At 49.1% G+C, this 25445-nt stretch overlaps 4 protein-coding genes across 4 annotated transcripts, besides 2 other annotated features; 2 read left to right on the top strand and 2 right to left on the bottom strand.

Annotated features, from left to right (window-relative positions):
• Window positions 1–6696: 6696 nt before the first annotated feature.
• On the top strand, window positions 6697–7076 carry FPSE_07668 (uncharacterized protein; the record flags this gene model as incomplete). Its single annotated transcript, XM_009260786.1, has 2 exons — window positions 6697–6734; window positions 6842–7076. The coding sequence occupies 2 exons, from the start codon at window positions 6697–6699 to the stop codon at window positions 7074–7076; spliced, it is 273 nt and encodes a 90-aa protein (XP_009259061.1).
• A 1308-nt stretch (window positions 7077–8384) lies between these two features.
• Window positions 8385–8465: a repeat region.
• A 465-nt stretch (window positions 8466–8930) lies between these two features.
• On the bottom strand, window positions 8931–11877 carry FPSE_07669 (uncharacterized protein; the record flags this gene model as incomplete). Its single annotated transcript, XM_009260787.1, has 7 exons — window positions 8931–10056; window positions 10115–10205; window positions 10259–10666; window positions 10717–10792; window positions 10867–11112; window positions 11229–11308; window positions 11820–11877. The coding sequence occupies 7 exons, from the start codon at window positions 11875–11877 to the stop codon at window positions 8931–8933; spliced, it is 2085 nt and encodes a 694-aa protein (XP_009259062.1).
• Window positions 11878–14538: 2661 nt separating this feature from the next.
• On the bottom strand, window positions 14539–16924 carry FPSE_07670 (uncharacterized protein; the record flags this gene model as incomplete). The annotated part of the gene is made up of 5 exons (XM_009260788.1): window positions 14539–15981; window positions 16029–16316; window positions 16365–16503; window positions 16553–16805; window positions 16888–16924. 5 exons carry the CDS (start codon window positions 16922–16924, stop codon window positions 14539–14541), a joined length of 2160 nt encoding a protein of 719 aa, XP_009259063.1.
• A 554-nt stretch (window positions 16925–17478) lies between these two features.
• Window positions 17479–19548, top strand: FPSE_07671 (uncharacterized protein; the record flags this gene model as incomplete). The annotated part of the gene is made up of 2 exons (XM_009260789.1): window positions 17479–18670; window positions 18719–19548. 2 exons carry the CDS (start codon window positions 17479–17481, stop codon window positions 19546–19548), a joined length of 2022 nt encoding a protein of 673 aa, XP_009259064.1.
• A 2188-nt stretch (window positions 19549–21736) lies between these two features.
• Window positions 21737–21779: a repeat region.
• Window positions 21780–25445: the final 3666 nt, after the last annotated feature.

Genomic DNA, 25445 nt, shown 5'->3' with positions numbered 1-25445 from the left:
ATCATCGAGGCCGGTCCTGTCGCTGCGATCTACACACGGAACATGGGTCTGCAGCGGAGAGATGTAATACAAGCCACTGGCCAGGCGGGCCATAAAGTCGATGCCTGTTCTGGTCTAGAAGAGAAACATGGAATTAATTCGACTGCCTGTTGATGTGTATCTTCTAGCATCGGTCAGAAAGTGTAATTGACGCAGCGGGCCTCAAGGCTTTCTCTGTGCTCAATTGAGGTCTGACAAGGCAGATTGTGTCCAACCAATGTAAGCTCTTATCTAGACGCAATCAAACACAACAAACTGGTTGTATAAGACCTAAAAGCTTCTTTTGTTTCCTTCCTTTCTAGAATATGACACTCGCGTTCGCCGCGTCACTTGTGACACCTCCCGGCCTGGGGTATGGCTGATACTGCTACCCCAAGTCGTGTAACGGTCTATAGTAGTCGTGCTATAGGCTGTTGGCGTCTGCGTGACGAGCGCCCTTTGCGTTGGCAATTCCAAATACTCTAGATGATGGGATAATGAGCGGTAGGTTCTGTATATGATCAATGCGCTTCTGCAGACTCTTGCGTAGTCTATGGGACTTCAGACGCGACTTGCAGGTCAAGGTGCAGATCAATTGGGGTCAGGTGTAGAGAAGCAGGCTGTTGAGGGTTGCAGTACCTTTTGCTTGCATGTCAGCGTTGTACTCCCCAGCCAGGTCCCACAAGTTGTTGATAGCCTTCCAGAAGATTTCCAGAATTTCCAGAAGGTTTTCACCTTGTTGGGGGTCCCTGGCTCATCTCAAGGTACAGGGCAGACAGCCTCCATGAGCGAACCCCCCCTGTATTCTCACAAGACCTATTCATCGAGGCTGGGGGTTGGTTGCCCAATCTACGCATGTCAGCGTGCCTGCCCGTCGCTGTGTATTGTGTGTCCTCTAGGAATGATCCCTGAATGCACCATCTTTCTTCCCCTAGAAATAATAGCGGTCCATATCAACTCATCGATGTGACGTGAAACAACCTTGACCATGTAATGCGAGAATCTGACATCGTATCCATGTCAACTTGAACGATCTTGTCGCCGGGGTCACATTTCCTCACCTTGCCTTGTCTATCAGCGTCAACACTCGATCTGAGAACCAGTCAGGAAGAGGCGGTCTCGGTAACGCCGAATGTGTCCAGGAACCCCAAGCTCATATCTTCTCTCATGTCCCTTGGCATACACACAGCGCTGTACAGGCAGGCTAGTTTATCCCTACGGATGTTACAGTGTGTAAATATTATTCGCATCACAGCCTTGTCAAGCTGAGTTTGGTCCCTGTCAGCGCCTGCTAATCCTGACATGGGGATCTAGTAGCCCAAAGTTATGATTTGGCCTCACGTGCGGGCATGCTAACATTCGTTCCCCTTTGTTTTGTCGCCCCGGGCTAGCCCGCACAAGTACGCCCGCGGGGATTGCATACAGGGACAGGAGCGACTTGTTTAGCTCTGGGATCTGAATGTTTGATCGTCACGGTCTTGGCATGAGATGAAATGAGGTCTTGCGTCGTGCGTGTCAAGCCACCGAAACTGGACCACATATCCCGGTTCATCGGTACGAACTTGAACCCTTTGGTCAAGGTACGTTCAGCGCTAACCTGCTTGGGTTCTGTCATTGACGCTATCCGTATAAAGAACCGCTTTGGTAGAGCTTATTGTAGCAAGCGTTAATCTTTTTGTTCCTTGTTCCTTGTAACGGGACAAAGATAGACCATAGTTTGATCTTGAGAAGTCCTATCACGAGGCAGAAAACAGCATCTGTCTTTTGCCCCGGTATCCACAAAGAGATGCATCATCGATTGTGTTCTTTTGGCGCCGCTCGTGATGGTCACAATAGCTGTCTTATTCGACAGCTGCAGTTCCAGGGAAGCCTTGTCCAATTCCTTCTTGTGCAACTTGAGACGCACAATGCTGTAACGGTTCGATGTAGCTCAAGTGCCAACATCAAAAGACAGAGGTCAATATCAGAAAGACAAATGCAAGTCGCTGCCTTTGACAACCTGGAACATGATGTATCATTTGTTTTGGTCCAAACGGACCAAATTGCCAAAGCCCATTGACAATTGTGCGTGGGTGGCCTCAATTTACAGTGGAGTCTGCTGGACCATCCTGACAAGCTTCAGAGAAGAGGAAAAAGCAGGCTCAAGCCTCTTTCTTTGTTAATTCAGCCATGTCGAGGCATTGGACACCCTCGGGCCACGACACTAATCTACAAAGATGCAGCATGTAATTAAGTGGTTACCCAAGCTGGTTACGTATGTACCTGGCCAAAACCTTCAGCAAGACAAACAAACAAAGGTGCAGGTCTTAGACCTGCATGTTCCCCTTGGGGCTCATTAAATTGCTGCTCGGAACACTCCCCGGAACCCGGAGCCTGTGACTGGCCATGATTTTCAAGGTAAAGGATATGCGAGCGAGCGGTGAGCTACATAGTAGTATCTTGTTGCTGCCGATCACCAGAGGCGATTACGGCCGTGGCTTGTCTGCGTAAGTGATGCCATCGCGCTAGAGACCTGGCCCTGTCATTCATGTCAGAAATATCCATGGTCTGGTGAAGAACCGAGATAAGGGACTTCCTGCCTGGCCGCCCAGAAGTAGGTAGGCTGTTTCAGGAGGATATCACGGCACCCTTTTCTGAACCTGTCGTAGGTTGGCTGCACCCCAGCATGTGCATGCCGATGGAGGTGGCTCTCTGCAAACGGTGTGACGTCGACTTGAAGACTTCTAGAAAAACAGCAAGCTAGTGGCTATTACGCCCACCCCCATCCCCTGTTGAAAAATAAATTACCGTACATACATAGAGGGGGAAAAGACCGAACCAGGGAAAAGAAGAAAGTCCCTTCCGCCAGCGGATAGTAAGTGTGTAAGTTCAAACAAAGCCCATAGCCCCGTAGGCACTAATTATGATTATTATTACCTAATATTCTTTGTTCTGTTTTATGATCTACAACGGCAAAGCCCCTCTGGTCTGTTCCATCCTTCCACCCCTACCCCCCGGTTTCGATGATAAAGTGCAGCTTCAAGCTAGGATGGAGCACCTGCCTCGTGGCATGGAGGGGAGTTTCAGAGTTGCTGATTACACTTCCAATCGATTCGGAATCGGCCGAACAACTGGAGCTCGAGTTACTAATTCATTGTTTTGCACACGCTCCCTCCCTCCCTTTCCAAGTGCCGCCTAACAAAGTTGTAATGTCGGTCTGCAGCCTGTATTCATCCAAGCAGACTCGGTATTTCATTCATCAATAACACACCAAATCGAGTAGTGGGCCCCATTGACCCTGGTTTGGACTGAACCTTCCTTAGCTAGCCATTTCCCTATGCCTGTCAGTCAGAAAGCATTAACTCAAAATGTGGCCTTCTCTGCTCTGTATGTACCGTGGAAACCGGTCACCAGCCACTTGATGGGCAGTGCGTCCGGTGGAAAACGTGGGCATACATGGATTCGTTGTCTCCTGTTCTGTTTTCTGCGCCCTCTAAGCTTAAGATCTGCATCCATGGCCTGGTCTATGAACTCAATCTACCGGGCGGTGCTGGGGCTCTCAGATGTGCAACGCGTTGTGACAAGATCTCTAGAAAGTCTCCAGGTCCAGACCAGGCACCCGAGCCGCGATCTTCTCAAATGATAACTGCATTTTTCAGGAGGGACCGCCGGCATGATCCCGATTGAAAGGTGTAGACAAAACCTGCTACAAACGTTGATCGTTTGCTGACGCATCAGTCGCCAAGACAGTCAGGTTGCGGGAGACAAATACGTAGCCCGCCAGGTTTGGAGCGCCCCGATTCTCGGCAGCCACCTCATTATTAGCAAGAGCCTCACTAGGTACCGGGATGTCTAACAGCCAGAGCCACTCTCAGTGCCCGGCTTAGAGGGAGGTCAACGTCGGGGGCCCGATCCGTCTGCAAGCGGTTGTGTTTTCGGCCTAGACGCCGCGCTTCTGGTCATACCATGATTCAAGCTTCTGGTCTCAAAACGAGCGTGTCGCACAATAAGAATGAAGAACAAAGAACAAAGGATAAGGAACACAGCCGAGTTCCGCGCAGATACCGGAACTATTCCACCGTGCCGTCGGGAGGCCGGGCGTCTTCCTTCGGCCCAAGTTTCATTTTGCTTCTTGTTGTTCATGTCCTTCGCCTTAGGAGGCTTGAGCTCCTTCAAAAAGATACACCCCGTTTATCGGCCTCCCACACCCTGTGAGCAGCCCCTTGAGCCAATCGAGTCAGGCTTGGGCGCGAAACTGCTCTATCGTACTCGGCTCTTTACAAGATGATCTACCAATACCTTGTTTCGTTGAATCCTAAGTCCCGGTCCATGTGGTTGACAAATGTCAACTCAATAGCATTGTTGAGAAACTGTTGGGGTTGCTTTCGATGAAAATGTTTGCTTGGGCTGAGATTTCAGGTCCCAGGTTGTGTCTGCCTCCATCTCACTTTCATAGCGACATATTTTATTTCAGCGTGACCGAAAACTACCCACCTTGGCAGGTAAGAGGGTCGAGCATAGGAAGACTGCAGATGGTGGGTTTCCTTGAATATTTTTGGATCCTCGATTCAATATGCACTTGATTGCCGACAAACCTACTACGATCGTCTCCGTCCCGATTGCTTCAACGCTCCATCACTCGTCTGCTGTATTTGTACGTGCAACAGGGGCCGGCCCCGCCATTTTCAGCCCTGTCGATAATGACCAGGTAGCTTAGTAGCGACCTACCCTAGCTGCCCGCGTTACAGTAGGGCGAACCATGGAGTAGTGGGGTCGAGGCAACCCTAAGCCAACGACTTGCCTTACTAGGGTGTACCTAGTCAGCTAGTTTACCCATCATGCTGGGTTTGCGGCCCTCCGCCATGTCTCCCGCATCGCATTTGCATGGAAGCTCCCACGAGCGAGCACGGGTACTAACGCCGATCGACCTGTTACTCTTGACTTTTAGATCTTGAAGGAATATTCCCATTAGTAGACGAATAGGCTCGTTGCAATTAGCAATGCTGTGAATTTCCATCTTGCTGTGGCCCTACACGCCTGCTAATCACAGATATGCTTACGAAGCAGCACAGAATAAGAGAAAAAAGAAAGGGGAGTAATCTGACAGTACCCTGCTGCTGCTCTATCGTCACCCGCTACCTACGTCAGTCAATTCCTGAGGTCAACCAACAGAGTTGACAAATCCATGGACACACGAATCAAAGTGGCCGCTCTTGTGTTGAACTACCTGCTGTGTGCTGCTATCAAACTCTGCCGAACAAGCCCTCAATTCGCACGGTCATCTTTCTCATTCTTCTCTTGCGCCAACAATTAAGCATACCACGGATAGATGTAACCTCGCGATGCGGCAAACGAAAAACACGGATGAACAGAGCAGTCCTACGGGGGCGCTGCAATGGAAGTGTGGGGTGCAGGACTTGACTTGTCTGGGCATGCTACAGTGTGCAAGCAGAAATGTCCAGACAGACTGCGGTGCCCGCGGAGCATTGCACCTCACAGACCTTACTTGATATTTGACCTAGCCATTGAGATCCAGCCTATCCACACCTCCAGGACCGGATTGGAGCCGTCACGTCGCCCTGGTGCTGCTCGTCTGTAAGGACAGTATGGTACTGCAGTGGTGAAAGCCCAAGCGTGAGGTCCGATGTAGGCTGGATTACCCCATGTCTTGCAATGCCCTGTAGACAATTTGTGCATCTGGGGGCAGTACGGATGCAGAGGGGATGGTGTGTCTTGTTGACTCCCGGTCACAAAGGACAACTTCTCGCAGGGGCACATCTTCTAGCGTTGGGATGATGCATGTATTTTTGGGATAATTGAGCAAGACGGGTGGAGGGACAGGGAAGGGGCCAGCCAGGCCACTTCCCAATGTATGGGTGTATTTGCCCTCCAATTCACCTTCATGGGTACCACTACCCCCTCCCCGACGTTTAATTGCCAGGGTGCACGCTGGCTTGACCTTGCCAGGTGGGTGAAAATAAATCAGAGAAAGGAATACCACAATTTGTTTGTGTTGGAGTCAGAATGTAGGGGGTCAGAGTCGCAGTTATTCTGTAATCCACCAGTTTACTTGCACACCCTCCATCTGCGACGACCCCCCAGAACCCCCCAGACCCCGCCCGCGTTGAAGAACAGTCAACTAAATTCCGTACATTGCCTCGACTTTTAGTAGTACTGACTGAACTTATCTTATCTTAGGTAGTGCACCTTCCGTCACTTGGTCTCCCTCCACGATGCTGGACCAGTTCATCACAGGTATTAAGACAGAGATTCCCACCCATTCTTTTTACTCTTGTCCATCATTCAACATACATACTCACTCCAACATCTCTTCTGCACCAGATTTCCCTCTGCCCAACCAACAAGCGACTTAGAGGAGGAATCACTTCCCACGCTGCTGTTGTCAGTCTTCCTTGTCGGTCTCCGCTGCCACACTGCATCCCGCCTTTCTCTTCCATCCTTTTCGTCTGGTTCTCTCACTTCCTTGTTCGCACACGAACAAACTACTTTTCGAGCTTCCATGCATCTTCAGCTCGTCTCCTTCTCTCACACTATCACTATTACTCTCGGTCGTCCGATACAGCCGTCGTGATTGCTGCTTCGCTGGTGTTCGCTCATTGTCGTCACTGCCACAACCACCCAACGTATTCGATATCGTGCGCTCTATCCCTCGACCGTCGCCCTGCGCCCTCAATAATCATGTCTTCCACCGCTACCCAACAGAATTCGGTCACGGGGTATGTTTCTGGCTTTTTGGGTATCGTTCGGGTCGGACGTTCGTTGTTGGGCGATGGCGATGGCGATGACGAGTGATGCATGTTGCTAACGGTTGTGATGCCAATAGAACCACGGACGGCCCCAACGCCCCAGAGCCCTTGTACATGTCGCAAGACCGTGTCGACGACTATGTTTCCGACAACATCATTGCTCGCATGTCGACTCGAAACAAAAGTACCGGCAAATCCCTCGATAAAGCCATTGCAAGCCTGGAATTCGACATGGCTGGATACCAGAATACGGTCCAATACGTCAACCCTCCGTTCCCTCTCACTGGGACTGGGTCCAAGTTCGTCAAGTGATCGTCAACTTAGATCGTCAATCACTTCTTCCTTTCAAAATTGTCGATTGTGGCCAACGATGAACGGCAAAGGTCAGGCCCGACCGAGTCCCTTCGTCCCTCACCCGGCGTATTTGATCTGCCCCATCTGCCCTGCTTCCCTCTCTGGAACCCGCATGCAGCATGTGCTATAGCATATGCTATGAAGCCCCCGTTCTTGCCTACGTTCTGCTCACTGATCCATGGATACATACATGGAACCTGCATATTAATAGACAACGCCTGCAGTTGTCGTCGCCCTAAGAATGGGTGTGGTCGCAAAGGGTTATTGGATATAAAAAAAAACACAAAAGGGTTTGAAATATACCCTGCCTTTACCTGCGTGTATATGACTACACGTTCCTGTTTTGGGCAGCTCGTTCTGGTTTGAAAGGGTCGCGGTCTTTTACCTTCCAACTCATGCCACTGCCTCGAACTTACCTTTGTTCGTTTCTCTCCTCACTTGCATATTATATGCGTCTCGAATCCCTTTTGTTCTCTCGGTTTTCCTGTGTGCTGTTGAGCACCAGCAGCCCACTTATCAGGCATCGGGTGATGTTTTGTATAGCATTCATGACGATTGGGACATCATGCTCAGCACATTTGTGATACGAAACGACCCCAAATGTTTGGACAAGCGACTGCTTTATCGGCTCGATTCAAAACTCTCAACTCTCTGTTCATCCATGGCTCGTTGAGACAGCAATGGCCCATCGTAGAACAAGAGAACACACATCTCGTATGTTTGCGGGCGGTACAGAGCAGGACCGTACAACGACTGAATGTCCGGGCTTCATGGCGAAGTTCCAGGACTTCAAAGGTTGGATAGCCGTTCGATGTTGGTGTTGAGCATGAAGGAAGGGTGAAAGATGAGACACAAAGGAATCAACTGACTAATGCTGCGAGGGGTTGGGTATTTATCTGCCTACCTAATTCTGGCTGATTTGTGGGCTTGCAATCACGGCCTAAGCCAATCGTATCAGGTCCTTGGGGTAGCACCCCCAAGCCCCCAAACCACCCATGGACGCATCATCTTCACTTCAAGAATCGAGAGCCATTCAAATCTACTTTGAGGCTTCCTGAGGCCAGCAGTCATTACAGTAAACCTAAAACCTTCCGCAAATCACCGGCAATTGGCAAGGAGACCCATTCTTCAACTTCACCCACGCCGATGATCTATACTGTTTCAAGTGTCCCATTCGAGCGCCGCTAGGAGAACGATATGAGGCATTGGCATAAGGCCCATGTTATAAATTATATTGGGCTGTTCATGAAGCAGCAACCTGTTGTATTTTTTGCTTTCTCTTTTTTTCATCCTTCTCCTCCTTTTTCTCCTTTTTTATTAAATTTCTCCTTCGTCTTTCTTCTTTTTAGCTATTATAGATTTGCTCGGCCACAGACATGTCACACCAGGGTTATTTATGTATACTAGAGACTGTTGCCAAAGAACGACTTTGGATGTCCTTTCTGTCTATGGACCCAACGCAAATTGGTAGATCACCATCCCTGGTATATAACGGCCGACTTCATCGAGTAGTCATATTTTGTTTAGGCAATAATATTCACAATCTAGACGCTTCTATCAATCTATAATAGCACTCGTTTGTCTCATAATCTCGTAAATACGTTTTGCCCATTCTCGTCTCTTGGGTAAATATGTTCCTCATCTCTCGTGAACGTTGAAAAGTTGATTCCTCGCCTCATACTTGTCAACACAACTTGATGCCTGGCCTCTCACGTTGCTTTTGCGTGCGGTCAGCAATACCATATTCCTCGTCATCATTAACGAGCACTCTGCAACACGTAGCCCAAATGTCGGTCATTTGGAGAACACAGTCTAGGAGTTTATGAAGCTGAAATCAAGGGACTGATAGTTCCAAACATTTGCCAGCTCGCCAAGCTCCTCGTCCGAAATGTTCGCAAATATAGCACCCTGGGAAGTAAACTGGGTGGGCGCAAACGTCGCTGGGTCCTGCATGTACAACTGCGACTGCCAGTCGCCGCATTGCGGAGGGCCGGTATACATTGCAGGAGGTGCAAAGCCGCCAGCCATTGGGGGGCCGTTGGCTAAGGAGTATACTGGAGATGGTACTCCAGGAGTAGGCATATTTATTGGCGAAGGTGAAAAATTCGCCGCGGGAGGTGAATTCTGCTGGCTCGGGACGCCGGCGGGAGGGATCGTCTGCGGCGATGCAGTAACTTCCGAAACCTGTGGTGCCAACACCTTTGGTCTCTTCCCCAACGTTTCATATGTTTGCGTTGTCCTGGGAAGTCGTTGGACGATTCGGGTCAAAATCCCATATGATGCCTTGGCTGATTTGGTCACCGTTCTGAAGTTTTGCAGCATTGCATGTGCTTCGTCTATAACTTTGTAAACGTCGTCCCGCCTAGGGAGCGTGTGCTGTTCATCGTGAAGAACTGCCGAACACAGTACGGTTGAAATATCGAAGATGCAGAACAGAACAAAATGATATTTGGCATCCCTTGGGTACAAATGATCAAAGAAGCCACGCAAGGACATCATAAGCTCCAGACAGTAGTCTATACCATCACTGCGTATTTTCAACTCGGCTTCCAGAGATCGAATAGCAAATGGCCTTGTCAGAAAGCCTCGGATGGGTTGTAGAAGCATTGTGAATGTGACGGTACGGATCATGTGCCTGTGTAGAACGATCCATGGGCACGATGCGTCTAACGATCTATCTGGGTTATGAACACTCAGAGGAGGAGGGAAGGTATTGACCCAAGCTTCAACAATTCTTTGGTATTCCTGAACATCTGCATGGGCCGTAATGTTCTTGGTATGTCCAAATCTTCCAGATATCTGCCGAATTAAGCTGGACTGCAACTTCATATGGGTCAAGGGTGAATATTGATAGCCCTCCAAGCCGAGTCGTGGGGGGCCTACATCGCAGTCGTTTCGGTCAATGGTTAAGGGTTTGCCTAAAAGCGTAGATATTTGCCTTCGTACGGGTAATTTAGTATTCTGTGGCCACTAAGGTATTATGGGGTGCTGCTCACCAGTCCCAAGTGTCAAGGATGCACCATATTCTTCGTCGCATCTCCAGGTCTAATTCAGATAGAGAGCCAGCCTTGGCTTCTTTGTGGATGGCTGTTATACGTGTCAGCAAAATTGATTAGCGGTATGTGATGGCGTAGACGTACAAAGCTCCTGTGCTTCTCGAATAGCAGCATTCAGCACATGCCAGCACTCAACAAAACGGGCTTCTGACTTAAACCAGTAACAGGAATGCAGTAGTTGTTGGACATTGGTGAAATGACTGTGACCAAGAGGAACAGCACTTGCCAGCTCTCGAGCAGCTTCATGGTATTGTTCGGCAATTCGCTGGATCGGATGACCAAGGCCACCTTCGAGTTTTCCCTGCAGTTCGACATCGGTGTACTGCGATGCACATGCACAGACCGCGAGAAGAAGGCAAGTCCATTGAATGCTCAGTGGTCGATTCTCGACTCGCGAAGCCCACCATTGCTGATATTGCTCTAAAAAGGATGGCGGATAAATAATGTAGTAGTGGTAATTGACACTGTTGAGAAAGTTCTGGATAAGTATATCTAGGGTCCTAGTCAGTTAGAGCCAGAAGATCGTTGATCGCATTGCATACCGGTGTACGGCTTTGAAGGGATAGCTTGCAGAGCCCGTTCTAGCTGCGGAAAGCTACTGGGGTCTTTTACAAACTCCTGCGATATTGGTTTCGTAGTCTTCAAAATACGCTTGTTAGTTAAATATTGGGAAACGACCTGGGTGCACAAACCTCGTGTCTTGATGTAAGATTAAAAAGAAGATGGGAGGGCGTGTAGCCCAAGGCATCAATCCCGTCACTAGCTGGATCCTCGAGCTCGGAATCGATGGAATCGGTACTACTTTTGATGTTGACTCGATTCTTTCGCTGCCTTTCCATGGCAGCTTTCTCAGTCACAGGCTGGTTGGTGTCTTTGAAGCGGCATTTATCGGCCACTTTGCGTTTCTGGCATCCATTACAAGGCCACTCACGGTTGCACTACACAAAGGGTTAGTAAACATTGTAATCAGAATGATCAGATACCAAAGATATTCTCGTAGTAGCTATAGGTAGCTTGGCACAGGGCTTGGTTACTTTTTGCTTGCGACGAGCACATTCGGTGCACGCGGATCGATAGCTTGCTTCCTTTCGTTGAGCCCCTTCTCCCATGACGCCAGATGGTAGAGCCGACCGACTGGAACTCAGTGGTATACATTAGTTGTATTTGCCAACTGGGAATAGATCCGAGTCATGAAAACAAGGATGAATGTCCTAGGACGTTTCTTTTTAAAACAAATGCAGAAGTGTTTGTCTCGTAAGGGAATCGACACGAGAGAACTGATCAGTAGGTAGTTACCACAGCAAGCAGCAAGGCAGCTGGAACTTGCCGTAAATACTGGCAATAAAAGACTGGGCAATCATGCCAATGGACGAGTGGGGAAAGTCCTAGTCGACCGTTGTTGCTAAGATGCATTTGCCCGCCTGCAGATCCATTGGGTGGTGGGTGGCACACGGAAGGAATAGAAGGAGAGGCATCGCTTGGGGGTTCCATTGGTAATTTCGAGCCGAGGAGTTGCTGGCGGTTAATGGGGCCGGAAAGGAATCAACGGAGATAAGCGAGACGATCAAGTGAGACTACCGTGAAAGATATTCTTGGCCCATTCCAATAGCTCTGTGGACAGATTAAAAAAAAGCCCAGTACCTACCACTGATGATATCCTCGACTCTGTCCTTTCCAATGTCGAGATCATCAGCCATGCTCATGTCGTCGTCCTTTCACTGGCATGAGAAGATTGTCTGGCGTCAGGGACTAAAGCAGTCGTCGATAGTCCAAGCTTCACCCACGCCAACCATTGCGTTCCCATCGATTTCTTTGTGTCGTTTGTTGCACAGATCCACCATTGTCTCTCATGCCGACTTCTTCAATCCCCGTACCCGGCCTCTCTCTTAGCTCTGTTGGCGCTGTCCCCGCCACACAACCCGGCGCCGGCCGGCCAGGGCATTCCAGCCGCCAACCACAGCGCCTGATTTTCTTTTGAGCCGCTTCGGTCATGACAAACTGACTGTCATTACAGGGCCCGTATGCTTTTTATCCTTGTCCATTTGGGCATTTGGGCTCCAAGATCATCTGTTCTGATGTTGTCGCCCGTGCATATGGGTGTACGTGCGTATGCGTCGTTGTAGTTTTGAACAGGCGGGGAGTCCTACCGTTTCCGGTCACCAATTCTTCGCAAACTCGTCCAAGGACGCGTAAGAGCATGCTTGAGCAACTTCGTATCAAGCCGCCAATGATTCAGAAGCCTTACCAGCCTTGTACCAAGAAAGTCTTGGTATAGAAACTATCGCTGTTCAAGGATTTATTCGTCCTCTCAATATGAACATTTGTCAGTACCCATTTCGGTCTAGGGAATAATTTCAACGGTCTTCTCCACCATTGGGTCCATATCGTTCTTTGGCATGTTCGATGATCGATGTTTGAACGGGTAGTGAAAAGTCCAGGCGACAGGGGTGTCGCTCAAAGTTCGCACTAATGTCAAGCAACGACGCGCCGTTGCAAGCGAGCTGATCTAGAGTCGCACTATAGCATGTGGCGCACGAGGAGACGCCAGGCGGTGAGGTGATATACGCTTCTCGACCTCTAGAATCGACTGACGAAGTCTTTGCCACGAGTTTCTCATGCTTCGTTTTAACCCGCGGGACGGTTCAACGTGCATCAGAAACAGCAGCCACTGTGCCCCTAGCTTGCATAGCATGCCGCAAAATCGAACGACATATGTGAAGCGAGGTCATAGTCGCCATGCGAGCACACGAGGCGGGTTATCGTAGGTACCCGGTGACTCTAACCGATGCCCCGGTGAGTGCAATATTGTGCGTCAGAGGTCAAACCCTACTGTAGGAACGGGGATTGACGCCCGGACTTGTAGCCCAGGCGCAGTTCAATGGGCTGCTGCAGCTCTAGTAAGCGCTATTGTCTCGAGAAGTCGTACCTGTATCCAGTGGAAGGCTGAGGGTGTTCTGCATCGTTGTGCAAGCCTAGACGCTTCATGCCAAAGTCAAAGCAAGGGCCCACGGAGATACGCATTGGATTTGGTAACTTTCTGGGACGCATGCAGAAGGCCGTTTTCGCAAACCGGTAAACAGCTCGGAATATGGAGGCGCTGTGGTGGAGACTTCCATCGTTCTTTGTATGTTTGTTTGGGTTTGTGTGAATGGGCAAGACGATAGCAATGGGTCAAATGCGAGTGTGAAGTGGTTGAGAGACATTGAACTTGAGGCCTCTCAGTCTTCCTCTAGCAGAATCCATTGCATGGCAGTTACAATGGGGGTTGACCCAAGAGGCAGGTGCATACCTAGTTGATGTTGATCAAGTCGCCCTTTCCCTGCAAACAGTTCAGAAGAATTGGAAAGAAGGAGCGAACATTCAAAGTTTAATACGAAGCGACACTGCTATTAAACCCGGCCTATTCTCATATATCGCACGCTCGATCTTAACAGAATTCCTCACTTCCCAGATCATTCGTTCGAAAGGCACCACGATTTCCGATATTTATCGGTCAGGTCGTAAGCGGGGGCATAAAGGTAACCTTATGTAAGTTGATGCATATCCAATTCTTCAAATTTCCAGCTCTTCCCATCAACGTCCCATTCTACGAGTAGAGCATGGGTCTGAACCTGGTTGAGTGGGTACAAGCACAACCAGGAGAGTCGAGGCGACGTCGGTAACGGTAGGCGAATTTGCTCGGCTGGCACGAGCCAGATAATCATTGGTCTCGTCACGAATAGCATCAATATTCGTATCTATATAAACAGACTACGCACTTGGTCTAGAATTCCCCATGGCCTGATTTTGGTCATGGCCCGCGTCCGCTGTGTAACCGTTTTACGCTAGATCGCATCAGCCTCACTCCTCTGTTCTCTCCACCATGACCAAGACCACATGGCTTTGGACCAAGTTGCTGGGTGGGTAGTGAGTGACAGCAACAAAAAGATGACACGTCAAATATCAGGATCTCAAACCAAGCTAAGATACTCGTAGGGTTACATTAGCTCAACATCTGGGGTCGAGAATTGACGTTTCAGTTTTTGTGACGGTCAGACTTATTACGAATATTGGACGTCTTGACGGTCTTGTCATCAACTTGCAAGATTCCTGTCTTCACCGACCTTTACTTCACTTTATCATGTTTCAGCACTGACAATACAATGTTCCCCGTGAGCCAATGGCAAGCTTCATGTTCCCCAACTGTCTCTATGGAGGTCAGCTCAGCCAAGTCGTCATTGTTCCTCCAATGCCGAGGAAGCCACATGGCCATGTTAACAAATGCCGGGCCGTGTCCCCACTCCACCTCTTTTCTATCTGTCAAATGGTCGCTAATAACTAGTGGAAGAATTTCGGTGGCATCCATCGACGATCTATGCACAGCACTAGTCTCCCGTGTTGTTACGCCCAAGATGCCTTAAGGGCCGCCAAACTTGTGAACCAACGGGCCGTCTTTGGCTTCCTTTCAAGACTTCAACCCAAGGGACTTCTGTAAGGTCGCTGACTCCATCAGCCCCTTCTGGCTCAACTCCTGACTGATCATCTTCTGTGTCCTCCTCGGTAACTTCAAGCACCATGTCGTTTCCCTCTTCAGTCCCCGCTCTCTCATAAAGTTCCTCCGTGTATGCCCAATTTGGGGTATCAAACTTCCCGTGAAGAAGCACGATACTTCTGCTTTGCGACTTAATACTCCTGAATTCTTCAAGCGGGATTGGGGTGACAAGCTGGAGTGTCTCTGATTTCGTGTCGATGCCACGTAGAAGCACTAGCCCAATAGTCCGAGAATAGCGGGGATCTAACGCTACATCATCATAGTTGGGAATGAACGGGATATTTTCTGGGCTCGTTGATACCAGCGGTGGCGGTGCTACCTCTTGTGGAAAATTGGAGAATGCTTTGCGATCCTCTATCTCGACTGCGGCCAATACCAGCCCATTCACTGTATCAGCCAGTAATTCTGGGGAGCATTGGTAATCATAGGATAAGAGTCCCAAGACGCCTCGTTTCGACGAAGAGTATTGCACAAGCAAGGGAGCTCTAGAAGAGAGCGGCGAGGCGTCCCACTTTAACCTCGTAGATGTATCGAGCAAGTTCGAAGTCTTTGGTGGCGTATTTTGCAAGTGAAAATAAGACATGGTTTGCATCGCTCTGAGATGCGCTGCTGTTCTTGACGTGAACTCAGATGGCTGAGATGGGAGTTCCGTGAACGCCAGTTTTGTTGCTGTACGCAAAGCATCGACTGCCTCGGACGGACCTGCTTCTGACATGTACAAAACCTCCTGGGGCTTGATTTCCTCTATTAAGCTAGACAGCAGATCTAATCCAGTCCCTTGGATCCATCCAGGGGTGTTGACAATAAGAGGGGCTCCAGCATAGTGCTTCGAGTATGTATCAAACAGGTCTGTCGCACAAGCCAGGTAGAGGTCGGGGTTTGGAGCTGGAGTGGCAGAGGCCATTGAGTGGCTGCGGACAACAGTAAAGGCAGAGTTTTTGAGACTTGGATGTGTAAATGGCGTGCCGAGGTTGGGCTTGGTTACACAAACGAGTGATAAGGTCCCCGGTGGTGCGTATTCTGGTTGGCCTGGATCGAGGTCAAGTATCACAACACTGCGAGCGCCCTGTTTCTGGGATCGATCTGTCAATAGGCCATTCAGGAACAGTCGTGAGAAAGTAGACTTCCCAGCCGATTTAGGTCCACATATCAATGTTGATAGTGAAGGCTTCTTTCGACTAGTCGCTACAAGCGAAGACAACTTCTTGTTCCACTCCGGTGGTGAGACCAGTTCCTGGATGATGCATTTCTTAGGGGCATCTTCAGGGGTATATATCTAAACACGTATTAGTAAGGCATCCCACTAAAGACATAAAAACTTACAATCTCAAAGGTAGAGTCTTTCGATGTCTTGGACGAGTTTGTCTCGGGTGACTCATTCCATATTTTTCTGAATAGTGGTGACAGCCGACCCAGCTGGCGTATACCACGAGCATTGATATCGGGATGAAGTTCCAGTCTCGTCTCTTCTTTAGTCCGCAGCACGGGAACTGCGTGGCAGTGGGGAGCGTGAACCCATTCAATCGTTTCCGAAGGGCAGAGAGTAGCACCAGCCAACCTCACTTCACCCTGGATGATCCGAATTCCAAAACTCCCAAGAACCAAGAACCGCTGACCAAGTTAGTCACGATACTGGTTATTTTGGATCGTGACACTTACCTCCTTGTTTGATAAATTTAATTCCACAACACCCCCTGCCTTGACTCTGTGGTTTTGCTTTGAGAGGCGGAATGATGACTCTCGAACCGCTTTCTGAGAAGCGCCAGCCAACTCAGTATTGAGGGTGTCTGTATTTCCACTAGAATACTGGTGAGCAATGCCCGATCCCAAATATGACAGGCACATACTTCGCTATTGCAACGCCTCTTGAACGAGTGGCTGATGACTCTGCCCTACGCGGTAGATATTGATCTTTGACTGCGTTCTTCTTGGGAGTTTTTGGGGCAGCACTTTGACTACGGTCCTTTCGAAGAAGCTGGTAGGGGTTGACACTGGTGGTCACTGACTTCTCATCGGACTCTGAATCAGCTTGAGTCGTTTGAACGGGGAAAGCTGCGGCTTCTCTCCGTCGAGCTTGAAGAGCGCTCAAAGCGCTCATTGCTGTTATGAAATGTTAGCTCTAAGATACATCTTGTTAGAATCACAAAAGAAAGCCATCAATGAGTATCAACTCAGAACTTACGCTTTTCATCAATTCTTCGTTTTTTGTTTGATGACATATCTGCTATGCGCGCCGGCACTAGACTTGGTCAAATTTGGCAAAAGAAAAAGAAATATATAAGAAATCAGGAGATCATCTGGTTCAACTAGTGAAATAACACTGTAATGTCTGTCACCTCCAAGTTTAGTATAAAACTATGAGGTGATTGTCGCGGGTAGGTGAGAGTGAATGGACATTTTCTTATCGATAAGGAAATTTGACTCGTACTTTTAGTACATGGCCAGTGACTTTCTAGGCGACTACAGCTACCGTTCAATTAGAAAGAATTGCATGCTCTAAACCCCAGTGGACTTATTGGTATCTTCTCATAATTTTAAAAAATCTCTTATCAGAATTATCTCTTGCTTTTGTTCATTGTGCACGTTCGCGCACTTTGTACCTGTCACCAGATTTTTACACGAACAAGCGCGTTGCTGTAGATATTAAGTTGCCCCACTAGCGCGGCGTCTTCCAAAAAATCATTTTCTAGCAACCTGAACTTTGCTCTGAACAACTTCCTCCCGCCAATTGCACCGTCACCACCAAGAATCTTCATCAAAAAATCCGCCCGAGATGGCGCCCAAGGAACCTTTCAAGGTGCATTCCCTCAGCAAGCATATTGAGAACACAAAGAAGGGTTTAGCCGCCGATTCGCAGCCCACCCGCCGACTTACTGGCCGCTCTGCAGTTGTCAAGAAAGAGTCGAGCAACCCAAATAACATTTTTGCCAACAACAATGACGACTCCTCAGCCTCAGAAAGCGGAAGCGATAGCGATAGCGATAGCAGCAGCGATGAGGCTGCCGGTAGCTTCTTGGACAGACTTACTGCGAAGTCTACTCCTGTAAAGTCCACTCCTCAGGCTGCCCGCCGTCGCAGCAAGGATGAAGAAATTGCCGACAGTGACGACGAGCGCAAAGCTTCCAGCAACAAGGCCTCTTCGAAGAAGCCTGCCCCAAAGCCCGCATCTTCCAGCGATTCAAGCAGCGAATCCGAATCTGACGACGAAAAGGCCAACACCAAGACCAACGGTGCCACTCTTGCCAAGGACGCCGACAGCAGCTCGAGCTCTTCTAAATCGGATAGCGACAGCGAAAGCGATAAGGAAGACGAGACGAAGAAACTAGCTGCCAAGCCATCCGCTGAAAAGAAGGACGATCCCGAGTCATCTTCTAGCGAGGACGAGAGCGAGGACGAAACTGAGTCCAAACCCAAGCCTGCCGTAAATGGCACTGCTGCTACCACTACATCTGCCAGCTCCAGCGAAAGCAGTGATAGCTCTAGCGAAAGCGAAAGCGAGGGAGAACAAGCTGCCAAGCCCGCCACCAAGGCTGTTACGAAGCCTGCTGCAAAGTCTGAAGCCAAGGTGTCAGATAGCTCTTCCAGCGAAGACGAGGATTCTGACGATGAGATGGTCGATGAGTCGATGCACATCGAAGACCGCGAAGGACAGGTCGCCATCCCCAACTTTATTGCTCCCGACTTTGTCCTCCGCAAGGGCGACGATGGCACAAGCGGCAAGGATGTTGCTGAGGTCTGCAACCAGGCCAACCTCGAGGGCAAGCAGTTCTGGTACTTCACAGTTCCTTCTGACGTCCCCATCTCGGTTGTTCAAAACCTCGAAATCCCCATGAACCAGTCAAGCGCCAACAACAAGCTGTTCTCTCATGGAGGCGATGACTACGGTTTCTCTTTCGAGAGCATTGCTCCCAAGAGCAACATCCAGATCATGATTCCTTCCTCTGACGCTACTCAATACCGATCTGGTAAGTGTACCGAGCCATCGCAAATACGCAAATACTAACGTGAAATAGCCCCCAAGCCGATTGATCAGATAATGCAGGTCAAGAAGATTACGCAACTTGGCTCCAACAGCTCTGTTGGTCCTGCCCCTAAGCCAGCCCCTCGTGCTCAGCCCGCTGGCCTGAAAGCTCGCTACCAGCCTATCGGTGTCAACGAGCCCATGGGTACGGTCGATGATGAAGAGGATGTAGAGATGGCCGAGGCTCCTGCTGTATCAGCTAAGGCGGAAAAGAAGGAAAAGAAGCGCAAATCCAAGGAGACATCCGAGAAGAAGCAAAAGAAGATGACTCTTCCCGAGCGCCCTAGCCCCCAAACCGCAGAGGAGCCAACCCCGGATACCCGCAAGAACAAGCGAAAGCTCGCTGCCTCCGAGGAAGATGACGCTGCTGCTGTCACCGAGCAACTCCAGACGGAGGCTAGGTCAGCTGCTAAGAAGTCCAAGAAGCAGAAAACAGACCGAGTCGGTAGCCCTGACCTGGGCTCCGAGCCCGCTTCCGTATCTACCAAGAAGCAGACCCCTATTCTGCCTCCCGCGTTCCCTTCTGTAGGAACTCCAACTCCCAAGGCCGCTTCTACACCTACTACATCCAGCAAGAAACAAAAGAAGGTCAAGGAGGCTGCCCTTCCCCCTCTTCGCCAGAGCGTTGTTCCCATCCCTACTATTCCTCACTCGTCACCTCCCAGATCCTCTCCTGCGCCTGCCCCTGCATCTCAGGCCCCAAGCTCGCCTATCCGAGCCAAGGAGAAGCGATCCAAAAAGTCAAAGGATAGCAAGAAAGCCGCATCAAGCAAGAAGGAAACCCCTGTGCTGCCCCCAGTGCCTGCTTCTTCCTCGGAATAGTGTCCCCAGGTGAAGAGTCCTCGAAAGGGCAAGCGCAGGAATAAGAGCAACAAGGGCAAGGGTACTCCCAATATGTGGACCGCTTGATTGAACGATGCGTTGCAATGATGGACGACATATAGCATCATCAACCAGACATCAGAACCTGCGCTGCTAGTACATAACTGCCTACCTACTATGTACAGACTCATCGTCCTCTCTGGTGGTCAGCTCGTGCGGTTAGGTGGAACTAGGGAATCAGCAATCTTCTTTATTTTTCTTCTGACATAGCTTTTCTATACCGCGACGAGGCAACAGTCTCTGTAATTTAGCGGCATGGCGTTGGTGGTGCATTTCGGTCGCAAAAGGAATGAAAAGGAAAAGGGGTGTGGTTGAGGTTATAGGAAGAAACATGGAATGAGAATTTTGGTGGATATCTCCTTGAGTGGTTGCCCCGAACGCTACAAACTTACTTGAGCTTCGAGGTGGGAAAACCAAAGGATGTAGATATCAAGATTTATTCAATGTGAGAGTATGAGACATCTTTTGTAACTCACCACTACAATGTGAGGTTGGAATCCGCAACATGATGCATTCACCATCCAGCGCTGTACTCTATTCGTGAAGAACATTATAGCAATGAAAATTAAACAGACATATATCCTTTATTACCAAATAGAATTTATCAAATACTGACTGGCACATGATCAGGTAAGAAATCCTCTTCTAAGTTGCTTACCCTATAGAAAGAATCCATTCATGAAGCCATCACCACTTGGAACTATCAAAACAATACCACGTGCCGTGTGGTGTAGTTCGCTGCACCTGAATTTGCCATCTCTTTTACAATTCTAATCATAGCTTCATGGCCCCTGATCGACCAAGTCGTCGAGCCAATCTGCATTCCCATCCCACCAAAGCTCAACGCCATCAAATAACCGCACCACGTCTCCAAAAAGTCAATCCCTCAGAAAAAGAGCTCCAACGAACAAGCTCGACAGCTATTTGGGGACGTCTAGCTAGTCTGGTATGTAGGGTTCATTAGCTTCATCCAACCTTTTGGAGAAACACGCCCCCTGGTCCCAGTCTCGCAAGGTGTTGGTGGTATCCGAATAGCACGATGACGTCTGCGATTCTACGCGCTCATGATGATTCGCGTCGGGTACCATCTAAAGATAGAGTTAAATTAAGAAACTGTTATCCGTAGTAAGGACGAAATCCTGTAACAGAGACTTTGTTTCGAAAACCCTCGAGGTACCGAAATAGATCCCACGTTTGAAACTTGACCCTTGAGAGAGCATTGTTCTGAACAATATCTACCAAACACTGTACTTGGAAAGTGCTTGCTCATGCGTCTAAGTCGCAGCTAGAGATCTGCGCCATCATTCACGTCAAGAAGTACAGAGTAGGATGGGTTAGGTTAGCTCTCACCGCCAGCCTCACATGAGCATGAAGCTAGGTAGGGGTCTATGCTGAGCTCAGTTTATGCGGTAAAGATGAAGAAAAAAAATGTTGATCATGACTGATTACGGGATTTTACAATTGCTGGGAGCGGTGGAGCTAGCAATAGTCAACGAGGTCATTTGGACAGAGTACTCCAAGATATCGGTTCAACGTCTAAGACATCTCGAGTTACTCTAAGATAACGTACTTGGCCAATATGTCTGACAAGAGCTTGCTCTAAGCTCAAAACTATCGACTTGTCACCACAAACATGGACGTTTCACTTTCTGACCTACCAATGCGAAACCCCTATTGTTACGTTTCTGTCTTGCAGTAGTTGTACAATACATTAACGATGATACGATTTTTCTATAACTGCTGATAATGACGGCGGCGCAAGCAAGCCAAATGTCACGCAGCAGATACCCCCACGTGTTCGGCACGAGGCGAGCAGACGAGATCCCTTAAAAGCTAAGGGAAAAGCATGCGGTTTGAGTTAAAGCTGAGTTAAAGCCGAGCTTTAGGGAACCGCACACGGGAAACTGGGAGCATCCGGACAACGGGAATCTCACAATTACCACGCGACCAGCGATATAGACTTTTATTGCATCGTCCCATACGGTGTTCTAATAGACTCCGAGTCACAACACCGGCCGAAAACAACCGACAGTGGATCTGCGGCCGAGATGAACCCTGTGGATTTTTTCATGTTCCTCTTCAATAGGCCGAGGCCCGAATCTTCAAATCTTTGCATATCGAATGAGTGATTAAAAAATATTTTTCTAAAAAAAAAAATTGAAGAAAAAAATCGGCCGAGTTCAAAGACCAAAACAAGAATAGTAAAGTCCGATGGACCTGAGCTAAGACGGACTATTGCGGGTTCTGTAAAGATTGTAGCACCCGATGTGGGAATTTGTTGACCGACGAGATCGACGCTGAAGCTCCAAGAGCGAAATTTTCGTTTAATGTTCCTTTGCCTCGTCCATGGATCGGATTGTCAACCATACTCTGTACTCTGTACAGCGTCGTGAATAAGGCTGCCAGCATCCTTGAGCCCAGGGTGTTAGTTGGTATTATGGCGGCTCGCTCGGATGTCGTAGCATTGACCGCCTCTGCGTTGGCTACCAAAACCAGGCTTTTATTGGTATCATGATACCTGATCCATGATGTGCCTTGGAGTCGTAGCTCACGAGGGCATGACTCTGGAGCTAAGGGAGCAGTCATCGACGCTCATCCAGTAAGATTGAGCCCAAAGGTGTCTGTCATTGGGCATTAGTCTCTGTAAGCGTGCGCTTGCATACCATGTTGCAGTCTTTCATGTAGGTAGGGTGATAGGCATGTAACGGCAATTAGCAGTTAATCATACAAGAGGTTCAGGTCTGGACCCATTCCCTAGCAAGTGCAGCGCGCTTGAGAGCTGATCAATATCGACAGCCAGCAGGTTTGTTATATGGCGTGATCTTAAACTCAAGACGACAACTAAGTGCACTGCAGCATGTGCTTAGTGTGACATGCCACACACCACTGTATGAAATATGTTGAGATGCCAGAGTGTGGTTTCAACAAGCATTAAGAGCTGGCCTGCTCATGTATGTGTTCTGATCCATAGCCAACGCCGAATACATTGATGGATAAAGATAGTCCTGATCAGAATAATGATTATGTGTCCTTCAATCGCATTGAAACTGTCGTCCAATTCTCTGGGCAACTAGAACTAGACGAACTAGCGTATCGTGGATTATTATGGATGTCTCGTGCACAGGTAGGGGACCCTTGACGATCTCCTAAAGTTGGGCCAACCAGCCCGATTCGACCTTGGCTCTTCCGTCGTGGTAAGGGGATCGTTTAGATGAAGCCGTGCACAGGCGGCTCGCTCTCGGAAAACCTGTTCGAGGAAATTGCAAGGAAAGTTTCAATGTATCGATCGGTTTGTTTGCGAGTTCAACAAGGTTAACTCGTTGCGCATGCGACAAAATAGCAGAGCTCTCCAAAGGACTGGATGAGTTTCGTACCCCTGCTACGGGAGACCCTCCCTAATCTCTTCAGACCCTGAGCGTCCTCCACCAAGCTGACTATTGACTATGCTGATGGTGGTTCCACGCTCAATTTCGTTGCATTACGGATTCGCGCCTCGCTTCACACCGGAGCGAACGCCTCGCATTGACAAATATGACCCGAGCGGCCGTTTATAACTTCCGCGGTATAGGAAAACTCCGCAGACACCGACCGGCGTCCGGAGTGGACAAGCTCCCGACTTTAAAAGTGGTCTGAACTTAGTCAACCCTTTGGTAAAGTAACGTCACCATCTCATGACGATGAGGCTTGTCGCAGATAAAGGACATTATTGGTTGGTGAACTTTCAAAGCCAGAGAGGCTTCAACGGTTTGCTGTGTAAACCAACAGCAAAAGACCAACCTTCCGCTGCATCCGAGTGAACTTGGATTGAAAGGAAGCGGGATTTCTCATCTGAGAGACAATTCGTGGGGTTGCAACCCTTGTCTCGTGCATGTGTTCTGAGACCTGGGCGGCAGGAAGGGTTGCGCGCGCCTATTGTCTGCTGGTGAAAAGGGTCTATCTGAAGCGAACCCTGGGGCTTGATTGTTTGGAGGACGACGCCTCAAACCGTTACGCGGATCGCCATGGGCTTTCTCGCCAAGGCAGGGCTGAGTGGAAGACCAAAGGTAGCAGGCTATGAACACATGGCTATTCCATGCTGGCAGGATATTGCGCCGGTTGAACCGATTAGTGGTGATACTGTATCAAATTGGCTTCTCTTCTGGTGACTCGGCAACAATTGATCTTGTGCTGACAGCATCAGAGAAGCTGTTGTGTATGGCTTGGCGCTAACATGAGATTAACTACGCCGCTGCCGTGGCTCGACGGCTAGGAGCCAGACGTGCAGTGATGATCATGAAACGTCGATGTATTTCTCACCGTGATCTTGGCTCAAGGGGTACTTTACTTGAAGCTGTCGAGCAAACAGTGGTTGTTGGAGATCAAGATTGTGGTGTGAGAAAAGCAGCTAGGGATCCATCATCCCACTCACACCTTCCGCGGGCTTAGCAGCGCATCGGAATTGGAGAATCTAAGGGACGGGAGGGAAGGTACATTTGGCGCAAGTACAGGCTGTACGGAGCACGGCAGCTGTTAATTTTTTGCTCTCTTCCTTCTGTGCTTCCTTTTTCGCTTCCTCCCTCGAGTGAGACCCGACCAAGAAAGAGGCAGTGGCCCCAGCTCCTTCCTAGCGTTAAATAAAAAAGATCCCTGTTTTTTCCATTGATCTGAATGGTTCATTGTTCATCATCCATCTCGGTTTGCGGCTTGTGAAACTTTGCAAGTGGAGAATCTTTGTGCTATCTTCTGAAAGAGGATCATTCTTCGATGATTTGACTGATTGATTGCTGACATCTGCGAACAATCATTGCGTTGTTCGTCACTACGCCGGCATGGCCGACTGTTTAGCAGCAAGACCACCATCAAGCGAGAGCAGCGTTGCAGGAAGGCATTGAGCCAACAAGATACTGACCTCGACGGAAATGTCCCTTTGAGGATATCTCCGGGTCGCTTTCATGTTTCAATTGCAGTCAGGTTGGATTTAATACTACCGCGGACAGCACGGATGTTGCCAACGCATGGGCGTGAGCTGTTTGAACTGTCCTGTCTGCATCGCCTTCATCAGCCAGATGTCGTTGGTCGGAGGGATATTAGTGCATGCAAATCAACTGTCAATTGCCATGGCAGATTGAGCTGAGGATCGTCATCATCTTGCGCTGCAAGCGTAGGAGCACATGACATGACAACTCGCCTACTATCTTTCTAATCACATCTTTGATTGGACTGAGACAATCTAATCGTTGAATCCAGAGGTTCCCCGGCTCATGCCGCTGTGCCACGACGATGACGCTACCTAGTCTGCCAATCGAGCAAGACATCGGGCTGTAACTAAGCGACACCGTCAAGGGACCGTTTCTGATGGTGACGTTTTTTGTTGAAACCAGCCACCGTCATCGACAGACCCTGATCAAAGAAAGACAACGACTAGTAAGTGGAATCGATTCAATAAGTCAAGCGCATCATGATTTCAGTATGCTCTTGTCTCGTTTCGTGCTGTCTTTGGCTCACGCGCGCAGTCTAGTATATGGCCTATGTCTTGCTGAGGGACCAGGGTTGACTTCTATTCGCCTACCAGGAATGGAGGAAGACGGTACTGAATAATCGGATCCTGGAGTCAGCTAACTATACCATGTGCTTGCAGCTAGAGTCCACGATTGCAACTGTAACACCGACTGCGAACAGTGATGAATCAATTGGACTTCAAACAATGTGGACTTGCTTGGAAGCGCTGTTCGCTTGCGTTGCCAAGGTACCAACCGTTAATGCTTTCGGTGGTTGCCCAGCAGCTCTGCCAAGGCTGAGAGATGTACTACGTATGAGATCTTCTCCATGGGCTGCCTCTTGTCCACGTTCAGTTTAGA

Source organism: Fusarium pseudograminearum, chromosome 1 (genome assembly GCF_000303195.2).
Source record: "Fusarium pseudograminearum CS3096 chromosome 1, whole genome shotgun sequence".
NCBI classification, from domain to species: Eukaryota; Fungi; Ascomycota; class Sordariomycetes; order Hypocreales; family Nectriaceae; genus Fusarium; species Fusarium pseudograminearum.
This window is presented reverse-complemented; position numbering and strand designations above follow the sequence as displayed.